The 16,146-nt window shown below is 37.9% G+C and overlaps 1 protein-coding gene across 3 annotated transcripts in view; it reads right to left on the bottom strand.

Annotated features, from left to right (window-relative positions):
• Positions 1–5,313: 5,313 nt before the first annotated feature.
• The window catches only part of UNC80 (unc-80 homolog, NALCN channel complex subunit), a 216,843-nt gene continuing 206,010 nt past the window's right edge, over positions 5,314–16,146 (bottom strand). For all 3 annotated transcript variants that reach the window (XM_062201741.1, XM_062201733.1, XM_062201752.1), the window contains 4 exons: positions 8,957–9,038; positions 7,844–7,955; positions 7,069–7,268; positions 5,314–5,580 (listed from right to left, as the gene is read on the bottom strand). In XM_062201741.1, coding sequence (XP_062057725.1) covers positions 5,314–5,580; positions 7,069–7,268; positions 7,844–7,955; positions 8,957–9,038 — 661 coding nt within the window. The remainder of the gene's footprint in view (positions 5,581–7,068; positions 7,269–7,843; positions 7,956–8,956; positions 9,039–16,146) is intronic.

Below are 16,146 nucleotides of genomic sequence, written 5' to 3'. Positions count from 1 at the left end.
CAAGGCAGAATGAGATAGAGAGGGAGAGACAGAGATCGCCCATCTAATGGTTCACTCCCCAACTGCCTGTTGCATCTGGGATTGCACCAGGCTATAGCCAGGAACTCCATCCTGGTTGCCCATATGGGTTGCAGGAATCCAAGCACTTGAGTCCTCACCTGCTGCCTCCCACCCGAAGCTGTAACCAAAATGAAGTAGCGGGGACTAGAACCTGCTTCCTAAGCAGGCTTAACCCACTGAGCCACAACGCCCACCCCTTGTCACTCTTCTTGATTGCTTTTCTATTTTAGCAATGCTCACTGACAAATTGTAGTAAGATTTACTATTGAGACACTGTTAGCCGTCACAAAACACACCGAATACCGGAATAAGGGAAAGGGTTTATTGGGGAACACCCAACAGACCCGAGTGAAGGGGCAGCGAAGGGAAAGAGAGAGAAAGAGTGTAAGAGAGAGAGAGAGAGAGAGGAGAGGAGATAGTGAGGAGAGAAGATAGAGCAGACTGATGTGCCGAGAGAGGAGCCAAGAGAGCATGTGTTCAGGAACAGGCCCTTTTAAAACTTTTCCGGAGGGCAGGCGGGAAGCAGGAGCAGCGAATCCCATTAGGATGGGGGTGGAGCTTGACAACAGAGGTTGGGCCATGTGGCCACCTGGCTTCCAGCAATGGCGGCGGGGGATAGAGCTTGGCATGTAAATCAGGGTATTATAGATCACGCCATAGATAAAACTGCACCAGTTTCCTAGCAGACACAATCCAGAAATGAGTAAGAGTGTAGTGCTGCCAACATGTCTAGGGTATTGGATCAGGAAAAGAGATAGATTTAGGAAGAGCAATCCTTAAGGGGTAAGGACACTTGGTATTCTGTAAAAAAGACAGAACTGGCGCTAACTTGGACCTCATGGTATTTCTGGCCACATTTAAAAAACAACCAGTCTTCCAACATTTCCACTAAGAAATCTACGGGTTATTCTAGCAGGTCATAACCTGGAGGGAGAGGTCAGATTGGGGTATCTGTCTCTCACTAAACCCATTCTGCATTATTTTGAAAGATAAGGGAGGAAAGTATGAGAAGAGTGGAGTGCAGTAGGTAGAAGAGGGGAATCAGAGATGTCTAGTTGCATAATGACCACAGGCCAAACTGTTGGCTTTGAAAGAGGGAAAAGGCCAGCGCTGCGGCTCACTAGGCTAATCCTCCGCCTTGCGGTGCCGGCACACCAGGTTCTAGTCCCGGTCGAGGAGCCGGATTCTGTCCCGGTTGCCCCTCTTCCAGGCCAGCTCTCTGCTGTGGCCCGGGAGTGCAGTGGAGGATGGCCCAAGTGCTTGGGCCCTGCACCCCATGGGAGACCAGGATAAGCACCTGGCTCCTGCCTTCGGATCAGCGCGGTGCGCCGGCCGCGGCGGCCATTGGAGGGTGAACCAACGGCAAAGGAAGACCTTTCTCTCTGTCTCTCTCTCTCACTGTCCACTCTGCCTGTCAAAAAAAAAAAAAAAAAAGAAAAAGAAAAGAAAGAAAGAAAGAGGGAAAAGACATTAACAAAGGCATACTCCAGACATCCAAAATGAGTATCTTTCTGAAGCAAGCAACCTATTCCCTACTTTGATAAATGAAACTCAGACCTCTTAAATTTCTTTAGACATTTTATTATATGTGCATTTTCAAACACAGAAATCTTAACATCTTTCATAAATATCTTTCATAAACATTTCAATATTTAATCCTATGTATTTTTTCCATGCTCTTTGGTCATTCAGTATTCAAAACAGACTTCATAGTCTTCCGAGGGAAGTTGGCTGTGTAGTCAATTTTTGTTTTTAACCTATAAAATGGCTAGCAAATGGCTAATAAAGGATTTTCATCCTGTGGTCACAGTGACTATTAAAAAATATTATGGAGGTACATTGATCTGTAATTCAAAATGATCTTAAAATGATAGAAGTAAATTTGTCTTAAGCTTTTCCAAACACATTATGCCCTCAACTTGTTTTGTTCTCCTGAGTGTCAAATCAAAGTTTGTTTCTGAAATGTTGCAAGTGAGACCCACTGAAATAAATGAGGAAGTGGGGACATTTTCTCACTGCCAAGACAAGGCCATGGAATTGGAAGTGTGAGGTCACAGGGCAACAACATGACTCAGTGTGATAGCAGCAAATTCTGGAGACTGTGCTCTATTATAAAGTATCCTGTATAACTTGAGGAAGGAAATTTAACTCATATTCTGAATTATAGTTCTATTCATTTATGACCCTTTCTTCTCTAAAGGTCCCTATACATACCCTATTCTCAGATACTTTCTAGAGCTGGTCATTGGAGTGGAGAAAGTTCTTCACTGACTAAGGGACAGATCCTAAAAAGAATGGCTGTCATTCTATCTAAGGTACTCTTGGAGGATTGAAATAACAAACCAGAAGCTCCCAACCTGTTCAACAGGCCCTAATCAGACTACCAATACCACGGTTTTTCTCCTAGCACTACCATACCCATTAATGCCTTTTGCCAGAGTACTTCTCAGGGCCTTGTCCCAATGCCCTGAATAACTCATTTTGTTTTGCAAAAAAATTTAATAACGTATCTAATAGAATTATAGAAAGCAGCAAATACTGAAAAATGAAAGTAGAATGTTTGCTATAGAAAATTCTGTTCCAGGATTTTAACTGGTTTAATTGATTCCGAGTGGTATAAATTGGCACCCACTATCATGGTTGATATATATTTATTCCAAGTTCTCTCAAAAGTTAATTTCAGAAGAAGCAACTGAAATTGGACATGACCCCCATGCCTGCCTACTTCACAACCTCTTTTTGATCTCAATTTTTAATATGTGGGAAGTGGGTGCCTGTTTTACTTTTCCCATGAATAAGATAAATGTCAATAATCATAGCTTAAGAAATGATCTATTATTACCAATATTATATTTGTCAATGTGATAATTAAATTTAGTCATGTACCCAATATTTTGAACATTATAAAAAATTTTCAATTATCTTGAACTTTTTTCTAATCTTCCCCAACTGCTATTGTTTTTTAACTAGCTATTCTGTCAAATTCCAGGTAACAGTATTCCTGAGAATACATCTTATGACAGTCTTATGCACATACATATATATACTTTAGCCATTACACATAAACATTCAACACATTACATTCAACACATTTAAGGGCACCTTAAATGGAACAGATGCACACATCTGCAAAATCTCAGTAGTCCCAGTATGAAAACATTCCCCCTTCTGTAAGGCCCTGTTTTTCAGAGTGGAGGCTTTTTTGCAAAAAACAGCATTAGCTTATTTTAAAAGTTTCTAATAGACTTCCAAACACTAGAGTGAAGGAGTCAGGCTAAAAGGCAGACAGAACAGCACAATCCTGTTGAAAGCAGCCCAATATTTTTTAAATATATATATATATATATATATATATATATATATAAAGGTATTTAGGATTCTTGTTGAATATGTAACAATCTTTGACCCACCTACTTTTTAAATATTTGATACAATTATACATAGAGAATCTGAATCTGAATCAAGAATCAAGAAACTGGAACAAAGCACAAAGAGACTCACAAGACTTAGACATAATTACTAAACATAAGGCCTCTAACACTAATTGAGCAGCATAATTTGTAACAGGCAAAATATATCAGCTTGGAATCAAACCACTTACATACATACTTCTTCACTTGGGAATTAATTCAGCATTAAGTGTAATGATGCGAAAATATTATAAAGCATCAAAGAGAAATTTTTAGTTTTGTTCTTTTATCTTTAATTCATTCTTTTAGTCAACGGGACCATAACCCCAAGTTACTCTTGAAATTATAAATCACAATATGAACAATTCCTATAATTCCTATAAGCAATTGTAACAGAAAAATAATTTCCTTTATGATTAGGGTGGGTTTAGTATGACTTCCCTTTATATATATAACATTTCACAGCCAATATAGTTGAAGTTTAAGCATATAGAATGTTCTAAACTCATCTCAATGTAATCAAAGTCTATATTTAACTTCAACTTGAAGACTAGAACACACACACACACAAACACACACACTCCCCACCATACCAATTTAGGTATGTATATGAGTTGTTTCTATGCTTTGTAGTTATGTAACAGTTTTCTAATATAAGCTGTTAAAATTTTGAAATTCAGTTTGAACTATAGAATGTCCAACCCTACTTTAAGATCAATAACACAGTAGGTATTGGCTTCACAAGCCTTCTAAATTTTATACCTTTCTTAAAGAAACTGAACCTTACATTAAAGTTCTATTTGTAAAATATACAAGCTGGCAGTGTCTATGAAGAAATTCCTTGTTTTAGAGCTTTTTTCCTAATAAACATAAGTGTCCTATGGATTCATAAGAATATTGTCACTATTGAGACAAAGTTATTTTATTGAACAAATTGTAACAACACTAGCTTTAATATTTGAAAATATGCCCTCAAGGGCAGGCACAGTATACTGTAAGGGAAAATAATCTTATTTCCCAATAAATCCTGATCTTGGCATTGATGTAGTCAGGGCTACAAGTAGGAATACCATCTCTGTCAAGCTATTATATTTACATTTAGTTTTTATAGTAGTATAGGCTAGTTAGGTTCTTCTTAATTCAGAATGATAATTTCTAGAATATTCTGTATCTAATATGATTAATTATGAAATGGAATGCTCTTACAGAATTAGCATTTTGATTTACAATATGCAATGAAAATGACAGTTGAAAAATAAATATTTTAATGTCCACAGCTCAAAAAATAGTATTTTTTTCTTCTTCTAAATGGCTGTATTGTTAATCAAAACAAAAATGGCTGCAGGTTTATTTGTTTTTAGTCTCCAGAAACTAATAATTTCCTTAGTATTTTATGTAAGATAGTTGTACAGCCACTTGATTTTATATTTTTGAAACTATAAAAATAAACTTTTGCATGATGTATAATGTGAGTAACCTCAAAAAGTTGCATTCTCATATTGGAATGTATTATTTGCAATATTTCTATGCAAGCAGCACTGTTTTAGTATATATTTTTAACTGCTCAAGGCTTCTTCTTGCATCATAAATAATGTGCAGTGAAATGGCTCTTTCCCCTTATCCCTTCCTGGGGTTTTTATGGTCTTCACACAACTAAATCCTTTTAGCCACTGATTTTTAAGATGCTCATAAAACATCATGCATATTGGCAGCAAAATCTTCTCAGATGTATGCCACCCATTGAGTGTAAAGTGCTGTTTTGTAATTCATCTTATTCAAGCAGTAATCAGCAGTAATCCCTTCCATATCACCTCTACATGTACCATGCTTACAAGATACAGAATTAAACATGTGACTCATCTAGGACTACCTCTGCCTCCCCCAGCTCAGTAGGAACAAAAGTGAACTGGCTGGACAGCAGGGGGTTCTCCATGCCATTTTCCTCGCTGATGTGAAGGACAGTGTCTCCGTGTTGGAGGAGGCTGGATGTCTCGAGGCCTGGGAAGTCATCAGGATCTGAGAGTTGAGTGGAGAGGGGGCTGTGCGCTGCAGCACTTTGGGCTTCTAGGTCTTCCTTCTTTTCTCCTTCTTCCACAGGGAGGGTCTCACTCTGTGATCAAAAGGATAATGCCATCATGGAAAGGCAGGATGAAAACCAGTGAAGAATAAAAAAAAAAAACAAACTGTTTTCCAGCTACAAGTTGATAAAGTATCAGAAGGCTCTTCCCAGTTCCAGCAGTTGTTATGAGTAAGATGTTATACAGGTCTTGCAGCTTCCCATAAGCCTCAGTTTTCTAACCTGTAGCATGAACATAACTTTTTGTTCTGCTTACCTGGTAGACTGTGAGAATCAATAGGATAAAAATGGCATTACAATGATTTGTAATCATTAACTACTATACAGATGTGTATTATTATATTGTCCCATAGTGGTTTTTAAATACTACAGTAGAAGAAGGTAACACCTATAGGCAGTTATTTGTAAAAACCAAAAGAAGGGAAAAAATCAAAAAATATGAAAACAAGGAGGGAAAAATATCAAAAGAAAAAGCCTTTGTCATCTTAAGAGCACAGAAGACTGTTATCTAAAGGCTTTATCTAAATTGGTAGCTTTATTTTTTTTTAATTGAACTATCTTTCGAACTATATATTATACTTGTGTTTTCAATGGTTATGTTAAAACATTTTTATTTATTTATTTTATAGGCAGAGAGAGAAGAGAGACTGATAGACTGACAGAGAGATCTGTCATCCACTTATTCACTCTCCAAATGCCCTCAACTGCTAGGGCTCTACTAAGGCCGAATCCAGGAGCTAGAAACTCAGTCTGGATCTCTCACATGGGTGGCAGAAAGAACCATCCTTGAGCCATCATTTGCTGCCTTCCAGGGAAACTGGAATCAGGAGTGGAGCTTGGATTCAAACCCAGGTACTCCAATATGGGATGTGGGCATCCCAAGCCATCTCTTGACTGCCAAACCAAATGGTTATTTTTGAGGCAAAGTGTTTTTTTTTTTTTTTTGACAGGCAGAGTGGACAGTGAGAGAGAGACAGAGAGAAAGGTCTTCCTTTTGCCGTTGGTTCCCCCTCCAATGGCCGCCGCGGTAGCGCGCTGCGGCCAGCGCACCGCGCTGTTCCGATGGCAGGAGCCAGGTGCTTCTCCTGGTCTCCCATGGGGTGCAGAGCCCAAACACTTGGGCCATCCTCCACTGCACTCCCTGGCCACAGCAGAGAGCTGGCCTGGAAGAGGGGCAACCGGGACAGGATCGGTGCCCCGACTGGGACTAGAAGCCGGTGTGCCGGCGCCGCAAGGCAGAGGATTAGCCTGTTGAGCCACGGCGCCGGCGCAAAGTGTTTTTTGGTAGGTTTTTCACAACTAGGAATGCCATGACTTCTCTTGGTTCTTCTTAAGCAGATATATTCCTAGGCTTATGTTTCATATAGGTTTTCTTTCTCGTGATGGTAAGACCAGTATATATTTGGATAACAATGGACTGCAGACCTATACTTAATTATATACAATCAGTTTGCATATCCAAGCAATTCATAGAAATAAGTGTACAGGGAGCAAGCCTTGCCTGTTTCTCTAGTGTCCCACCTGCTTGGAAGATAGGCCGTGGAGATCTGCAACAACTATGGCAGGGGAAGAAGTGAGGACTGGTTCATCCATGCCTTCTGGTTTTCTCACTGGGACTGGGCTGCAACCCTGCAGTTGACCTGTGGCAGAAAGTGTGTCTGTTGGGGTAGCTGCTGATTCAGGCTGAGTTTCAATGAAGGTCACAGATCGCTTCTGATCTGCTGTAATTTAGAGAAGTAGTAGTAAAAAGGAGAAGACTGTCAGTGTGAAATAATTGGCTTCAACCAGGGTTTCTTGAGTTTTCTTAATAAAGGCATTGCTATTTATGAATAATGAGATCATACATGACTATTTTGTACATGTCTTGATTTCATCTTACAAAGAGTAGAACTTGGGTTAAAAAATTGTTTTTATATAAATAGCCCAAAACAAAATTTGCATAGAACATTAGGTGAACATTAAAAGGTTCACTTAAAAGGTCTTGTAGTTCATCATAAGACAATCCCAATTCCCAGCTTAAGTAAAGAAAACAACCCTCTATAGTCAGATTTCATTGCATTAGTGGTTTACTTTGGGAACTTCCATTTCCATAGGCTCATGGGGAGTAGAGACAGGGGTTGGGAAAGTTGAGTAGAATAAAGGCACTAAATATGGGGGGAGGAAAATTTCTTCCCTTATCCTAGTGCCTCTCCAAAGATGTGTATATCTGCATCCACACAGGTTCTGTAGGACTTCCTGGCTGAGCTACATGGCATCGTGTCAGTGGTGCAGTCAGATAGGACACAGGAGGCCTCACCTGATGGCTTTGTTTTGGGTTGAATGCTTCTGCGAGTGGTTGACAGCCGAGCCCCATGGCGGTTTTTGGGTTCAGTCTGAGTCTTCTGACGTGATAGCAGAGGACGTCTTAGCTAAAGAGAATAGGCAAAATAAAACTGGCAAGAACTATCTGCCAAATAGGAAACTGAGTAGGGTTCTGTCTGTAGTTTGTTCCTTTATTTATCTGTTTCCGTGGGCTTTTATGGTTGTTCCTTATACTAATAGCTGATAAATTTTCTTTGTGCTTTTCCAACTATAAATACTGTTTTCTAGCATCCCCTTCAAGCAGTTCATCTCATAATCATTATTGCTCCTTCTTGTATCTTAAGAACATTAACTAACATAACTTAAAAATATAAATTCGAAAAATTCAGTGATTTTAATCAAGATAAAGGTGCAAGATAAATAATTCTTGGGTTTGAATCCAAGAGTTTGAATGCAAGATACAGGACAAGTAACCCTTGCTTACATATCAAGCTTTGCTTACCTAAAAGTTGTAGTTGAACATGTGATAACTTTCAAAGGGGGAGTTTAAAAACCCTCACATGTTGCCACAGCATTAGGTACTCAAAGCGACTGGGAGGTTCCCATTGCAGCAACAGTGCAAAATGTCATTCAGATTTTTATTTAGGAAGTATGTAAAAGAACCCCACCTAAGAAAATTTGTAAATATGATCTTTACCTCAATTTCACTTCTAAATTAAATCACTAATCTTGAAATGAAGAAAACAGGGTTTCTTTGTCTTTGCCTCTATGAACGAACAAGTCCTACATCAAATATAATAAGTCAACACCATAAAAAAATCATCCTCTGTCAACTCCTCTGGCTGAGAAAGAAAGTTTCCAGATAAGGAGCAAGTAGAATTTTAGGCCCACTTAATTTACTAAGTGACCAACTTTGCTAATAAGATCCAGCTGTAAAATAGAGGCTCAAAATTCTTGCCCAAGCACTTACCATATTTTAAAATTATTCTGTTGCTCATTTCAGGGTAAGGAGAAGACAAAATATAGTCTTAATACAGGTGGGCATTAAAAATTGAGTCCAGCTTTCATTTAACAGGGTGACTCTCCAATTCTTTCAGAGTCTGCTTACCTGCCTCAGTCCCCTTTTCCTCCCCAGTGGCTGCTGAATGAGGAGGTTCTGCTGGCCAGGTTCACTCTGTACACTTGCCACCCTGCCAAGCATCAACAGTGTTAGTATGCCCTGGAGACAGTACAGAAGGCTATCCTCTGGTGGGTGTTAGCCAAAATCACTTCTATGAAACAGTCACTTCAAAGATAGCATGATCTTTGAAGGATGGGTGGGAAAGAGTCCCTGGGATAGGGGTTTTCAAAGGATCAGGAGGAAGGACAAGGCCTTGTAGCCCCAAGCTGCCAAAATTGAGATTCTGTTTTTGATCACTATTACCATATCTGTCATTCAGCAAAACATTGGTTCCATTAAATGTTCACACCAAAATGTTTAAGATGTCATAGTCTAATCTCAATTTTTTTCCCCCGAGGGGAAGGGGAAAGGTAGTGACAAACAGACACAAACAACTCTATCACATGGATGGGAACACCTTTTTTAAAATTTCAATTTAAATGAAAATAAGATGGACAAATATCAAACACATCAGACACAGAATCCATTTGGGTGAAGGGGCACATTCAACACATGTTTGCAGCCTGAAGTCTCTGTGACTACTGAGTAAACGAATAGTCACATAGGTAGATAATTCAATTTTTAATGGCTTTATATTCAAAAGGCTGGCAAAATAATTAGGCTATCATTGCAACTCAGGAGCTTTAATATTGAGTAGCTGCATCCAAATATACTGTACAACTTATAAAAGCAGCAACCTGCTCCCCCCAAATTTACTGTGTATGTGTGTCTTTTCTGTGTAAAAATGACTACTGGCTGTGGTTACTATTTTAGTGTTGGGTGAAACTGAAAATATTGACATAGGCCCATGGTCTCTTTTCATTCTGCATGCATGTATAGTAGGAATTTATAATGGAAGTAGGGGTGAAAAACAGAAATAATACCGTGCCCCAGAGAACATTGTAATTCTGTGGATGATGCCAATGTGATTATTTGGTTAATGAGGAAATAATTGCTGCTTTGCCTTTGCAAAAGGAGAGTCATCTACACATACTTTTAGAGTAAAATAATCTACAGAGAAACCCCAGAGTCAGCAACTGTCCAGGAAAAAGAAAGAAATAGTTTATCAATTCATTTCCATATTTAAAAAAGAGCTACCTAAATACCTAACTGCAGTTGTAGGGAGAGAAATTGGTGGTGTGACAGGCAATCAGATGGTTCCCATGTTGTAATAACAATATTAACAACAGGTTAATCATCACAAAGCTGACACAGTCACATTTGTCAATTTTTAAAAAAGTCATACTCATTTCTACTAGAAGAAAGTCAATGGTTCCCTAGTAGGGTTTGTTAAAGTTTGTATGAAACAAAGATTATACTTAACACCATTTAGGGTACACAGTACAGAATTTCATACAGAGTACCAAAAACAGGTGTTTTTCAACTTTCTTGTTCTCTTGAATATCAAATTCAAAGATTAGTGTATATTATCCTTAACATAAATGATCTTGCAGCATACATGGTCTTTCTATGAAGATGGAAAATTACCCTAAAAGAACAATGCAGTAAATTCTGATTAACAATCCAGACTGTGTTGCTGGCACGTTTGAAATGACATCTCCTTATTAATTATACATTTTTATACATGTCTATTAAGTTGGATGGTATATTTAATCAGCCATATGCACCAAAGTAGAAACAAGTTTCTCCCAATACCAAGCAAAGCTTTCATTGGAATGGATTCTTCATTGACATCTAAAGGTTACCTCAGTTCCCTTGGCCATACAGGGAGGTTAATACTTACCAACTACCTCCCATTAATGTAGAGAAAAGAAGTTAGTTGATGTAAAATGGTTTGAACATGAAAAGTGATGTGTATAGCATGCTTTCTTGTTTTACATTTGATGTTTATAATGAGTTTATTGCTTCCAGAATACTAAATAGAAGTAGGTAATAAAATGGTTTGAAAATAGTTGGACAGAGAAAATGAAATCGAGGCAGTCCTCTTGTCTCATTTTTATTCAGTAGTCTGAGATTGTGAGGAGAAAATGGTGCAAGAAAAAAAAGAAATACACATTACTTACGGAGTGTTAAATATCAAAACATAAAGTAATTTCACAATGATTATTCTAAGGAAGGATCATAAGCATCAAAATTTTCTCTATGGATAGAGAGGCTTATATCTAAGAAATGTATCAGGTTTGTGGCTTTGATAATTAGTTATTCTATGTAAATGATACAGCATCTAATCCTGAAATGAATACATACATCAAAATGAAATTATGGAACATGTCACTGGAAATATATCCCACCTGATCCAGTATATTTTCCCTAGAAATGTGATGCTAAAATGTTTATATTTGGAACAGCAAAGCCTGGCCTGTACAGTTAGAATATGTTAAAAATAAATAGACAGAAATATTGGCAGTGAAAATAGTTTATACAGAACACATTTCTTTTCCTGAGGTATATATCAATGGAGTTGAGTATATAAATTATTTTTATTTCACTTCTCCCCACATCTTGTAATATTTCAGTCACCTGCAGGATTTGTGCTGTGTGACTACAAGATGTGTAATATCAAAATGAACCAGGGGAAAAACCAAGGTATTTGCACTAAGTATTTCTCTATATTATTCCCCATTTTCTATTTCACTTTTTGAAAATGTCCCATTATAGTCCTCATCTACCACAACTACAGTAATCAAAATTATTTTCCCTTTTATGGCAATACTACATTTTATTTGGTGGTCTTGGATGTTAAATTATCATATTCCTGTAAGCCACTGGATGCTTTAGAATAACTAAAATTTCTATTTCATGTATCAGAATCATGAAAATTGAAAAGTTGAGAATATGTCAAGATGTGTCAGAGTAACAGGATGAGTACTGAAAACTCAGTCTTAGAAAGTTGGTTTCCTGAAATTTGTAATTTGGGGGATGAGAAATGATAGAATTCTACTGTACTGGCTAAATATTAGGGAGAAATAATAAAGATAAAAGCAAATAAAGCTTCCCAAGTTGAAACTAAAAAATTACAATATATTTTGAAGTAAATTATCCCTTAAAGTTTGAGTTGCTGCAAAATATCACTATAGCAAACCACATAATGGTCTGAATTTTAAAGAAATATATGCAGTTGAAGGTCAGCAGAACTGGTGTGACTCAAACTGTAAAACTCAAAATACCTTTTTCAAAATGCAAAGACAGGGGACGGGTATTCAGCCTAGCAGTAAACATGCCTATATCCCACACTGGAGCACCTGGGTTCTATACACAGCCCTGGTCCCCAATTCCAGCTCCCTAAAGTGGACTCTGGGAAGCAGCAGGAGATGGTTCAAAGGGTTGGGGTCCTACCAACCCTGTGGGAGACCTGGATTGAGCCTGGTCCATTGTGGGCATTTGGGGAGTGAACCCACAGATGGGTACATGCTCTCCCTGTCTCCTTCCTTCCTTCTCTCTTTTAAAATTTTTTAAAAAGACAAGGACATAATTTATAAGCTAGGGAAATTCAGACAATGTTAGGAAAAGAATTCTGACCCACATTTCCCTGTTTCAGCATGGTGGTCTGGACTGTAGTGTGTAAATACACGTCTATCTCCTAATGGGATATATACTTAATAGTGTTTCCTAAAATAAAGAATAGCAGCCAGGGGCCATTCAGTAATACAACAAAACTTCATATCACTCAAGTCAAATTATAAAAAAAATTACAGATGGAAGTATATTTCATATAGAAATTTAAGTAGAAACAGTGACAGACCAGCACAGGGAAAAATGAATCTCTATTTTCATTGTTTCAACCTGGCTCTTGTTTTCAATTTTAATGTGATAGATGCAGAACATAAGACAAGTAACACAGCCATTTATCCTGAGTGATTGCCTTTAGACAGGAATGCATACAGTCTGCCCCCAAGGAACCCGTAAGACATTGTAAAGAAAGGGGAAATGAACAGTAGACTAAATTCTACTTTTCCCTCTCTGAATAAAAGCTTATTGTTTAAAATTTACTCAGCCTCCACAATATCCAAATAAATATATTTTAAGGACCCCAGAATTTAGAGATTAGAGGCTAGATTGAAAAAGGGGGGAGTAATTTGGATCTTAGATACCCTGTAAGAGCTGATTTAGCAGTGGCAACGTACACATCTGTGTATCACAACATGCATTTTCTTAGCCATTAATTTGTGGCTATATAATAAAGTTGTTTGAATTTTTTTCTTTGTAATGTAAGAGTGCTTGGCAAGTTTTCTTGCTTTGAAAATGTGGATGAACATGACAAGGGTTCCAATAAACAGCTTATTTTTATTTCACCTCACCTAGACTTTTATAGTCTCGTTTAAACTTGAGTCACATTCTTATTTTCCACTGTGATTAAAATTACCCCTACAGAATCAAATAGCATCTTAATCTCTTGTTTAACATTAGACTTGACTGTCATTTCCTGCCTTTCAGAATATTCTAACATGTCCAAACAAGACCTAATTCTCAAGTATAAACAGCCACTTTGAAGCGCTTGAATAGCTTCTTTATGTCTCTGTTTTTCTGGAGGGAAAACATGTTGGTGATGTGTGTGTGTCTGAGGGTGAGGTAACAGGCTTCTACACCCCTAACTGCAAAGCTCTCCAGAGAACAGCATTCTCTCATGGAGTGTCATTCAAGCTGAATGATTCCCAAGAGAAAGAATCCTTTCCTCAGAGAACAGTGTTTCTAACAGGGTAGTTCCTGGGATGACTCTTTAAGGGAAATCTATTAACACTGTTTTTCTTTTCTTTCTTTTTTCTTTTAATCCCAGATAAAGTTTCCGGATAGGTGTGCAAAAATTTTTGTTGGTTTTTGCTGATTCATCAGATTATCTTGGTCTCTTCCTCATCTAGCCCGCTCAATCCAACCTTTTGTCTAAAACAGGTGCTCTTTCAAAAGCAAATTCCCATGAAAGTTTAGCAAGATGCTATGGGGGCAGGGAGAGCAAGAGCATTATTTTCCTTTAGGCATGTTTCCTGATTGTCTCTAATCTTTTTTGGGCCAGATTTTCCATAGGACTACTGGTGTGTCTTAGGTCCTGAGTGCTGCAGTGTGTGTTAAATGTAATTCACAGTTAATGCCCTACTGCTTTGGAATTTTAAGAATCTGCAGCATACAGAAGTTTCATGCCAAAAGTAAGAAAGCCTGGAAACCAAATATAAAAGGTACTCTATCTTGTAAACCCACCTCTTAGTAAATGCCAAAAGTTCCTCTCCTCCAAAGAGAACTTGGTGACATGATGGAGTTCAAGAGATAATATTTGTAGCATATGGCAAAGGTGGATGTGCTACTGCTTGTTGGAATGCCTCTGCATTAATTCAATTATTTCAGAATCCAAAGTGACTGCCTCATCTTCCTATTTCTTAAGGACCACATCTGGGGCTGGGTGACTGACAATCAGAACTAAAATACAATGGTAACAGGAACAATAGATCAACAACAGTTGATCTAATATAGTCATCAAAGACATGCTAGACCAATTCAGTTATATTAAAATCTATGGCTTTGGCTCTGAACCAGTCACATTTAATAAGAACTTTGGGTTTATTCCCTTTGACACTGGACGCAGAGCAGACTGAATTGGTATAAATAACTCCAGTCATTTGAACGCTGACCTTCCAGAGAATTCAGACCAACAAAATTAAACTTGTAACTTCCCTCACCAACACTGAACTACTAGCACCTACTCAGCAAGTAGAATTTGGCATAGTAAGAAAAGTTCTAGCACAAAGCCAGCCAGATGGAAATTGGATTTAATACTTTATACTCTCAGCAGGCCACTGAAATGATCTTGTCATTAAGTTCCTCCAATCCCATGTGGAATTTTAAGCAAGCATTAAACAAATGCATTCTTTGAGAGGAATGGCTACCTGGCTGGACTGGGTTCAGATCTTTCAAACACTGTGAATAGTTAGGGAGGGGCCTGTTGAAGATCATTTTGTTTCTCAACCTCTTCCCTGGTCCCAGAGCTCCTGCTAATGGAATTAAGCCTGCACTCTGCAGCACTTCCACATTTACCACCAGTAAGAGACTGTTCTGTCAAGGCAAGGGCTCGCAAACACAAATGAATGTCATGATTTATGGGTCCAGTAAAAAAATAAAAAGATAACCTGATGGTAGACTAAATTTCTCATTTTCAATTGCAAAAGAAAATGTGAAATCTGAACAAGGTGCAAAGAAAACAAAAGACAACCTTTCACAGGAACGGCCTCTCAACATTTCCTCATCTTTGTGATAAAGCAATAAACACAGGTGTATTGTACTAACTATAACGATGCAAACCTGAAAGGGAATGTTTTCTCTTGAGATGGAACAAAGACACTCTAAGGATCAACAAGAAGCATTACTCCTAATGAGGATTAGTTGAGAGGAGTGAATCAACAGCACAAGATTAGGAATGTTTGACATGGTTTATCTGAGTGTTAAAGGTGCAGTCCCCTTTTCTTAAGGTTTAAACCAATAGCCAAAGCATTCTGTTGTTTACTTCATAAGACTTCTCTTACTTACCAAGAAATGTTTATATCTGATATTTCAATGGCAAATTTTGGAGTCAACAAGGTACTCCAAAGAACAGATATTCTTTATATAAACATTGTTTGAATACATAACTATAATAGCCTACCAAATAGCATGCATCAAGGAAAAGGAATTCCATAAATTACAGTGATACTGCTGTTCTTCTTGTAACATCCTCCTACCATTCTTTGTGTTCTTACCATCCATGGTGCTCTTATTAGCTAAAAGTCCTATCTTGATTTAATAAGGGGCTTCCTGATAATAAGCACTTGTATTAAAAGGCATTTTTAATGCAATATCAGTGAGGGAAGGAATGATTAGATGGGATACATTTAACATTTGGCACATCAAACATTTTAGACCTTTATGGGACAAAACTCATAGAATATTACACAAAATTTTGCTTTTTTTATTGTTGTTGCTTTCTTTCTTTCTGTCTGTCTCTCTCTAGTAAACTTTTTAGGCCATTTATGATTGATTTCTGAAGCTGAAAATGGAGGGTTTACTACACCTTTGACTTCCAGGCTCGTGTGTTTATGAACAACAAAGGGTAAGGTATGGAAATAGATATCAAGACGGGGCAAGAGGAGACAGAGAGACAGAGGAGACAGGAAACAGCTAGTTTCCCAGCACAGACACCAATAGACAGGTAGCATTGA

This window comes from Lepus europaeus, chromosome 1, assembly GCF_033115175.1.
Source record: "Lepus europaeus isolate LE1 chromosome 1, mLepTim1.pri, whole genome shotgun sequence".
Taxonomy (NCBI): Eukaryota; Metazoa; Chordata; class Mammalia; order Lagomorpha; family Leporidae; genus Lepus; species Lepus europaeus.
This window is presented reverse-complemented; position numbering and strand designations above follow the sequence as displayed.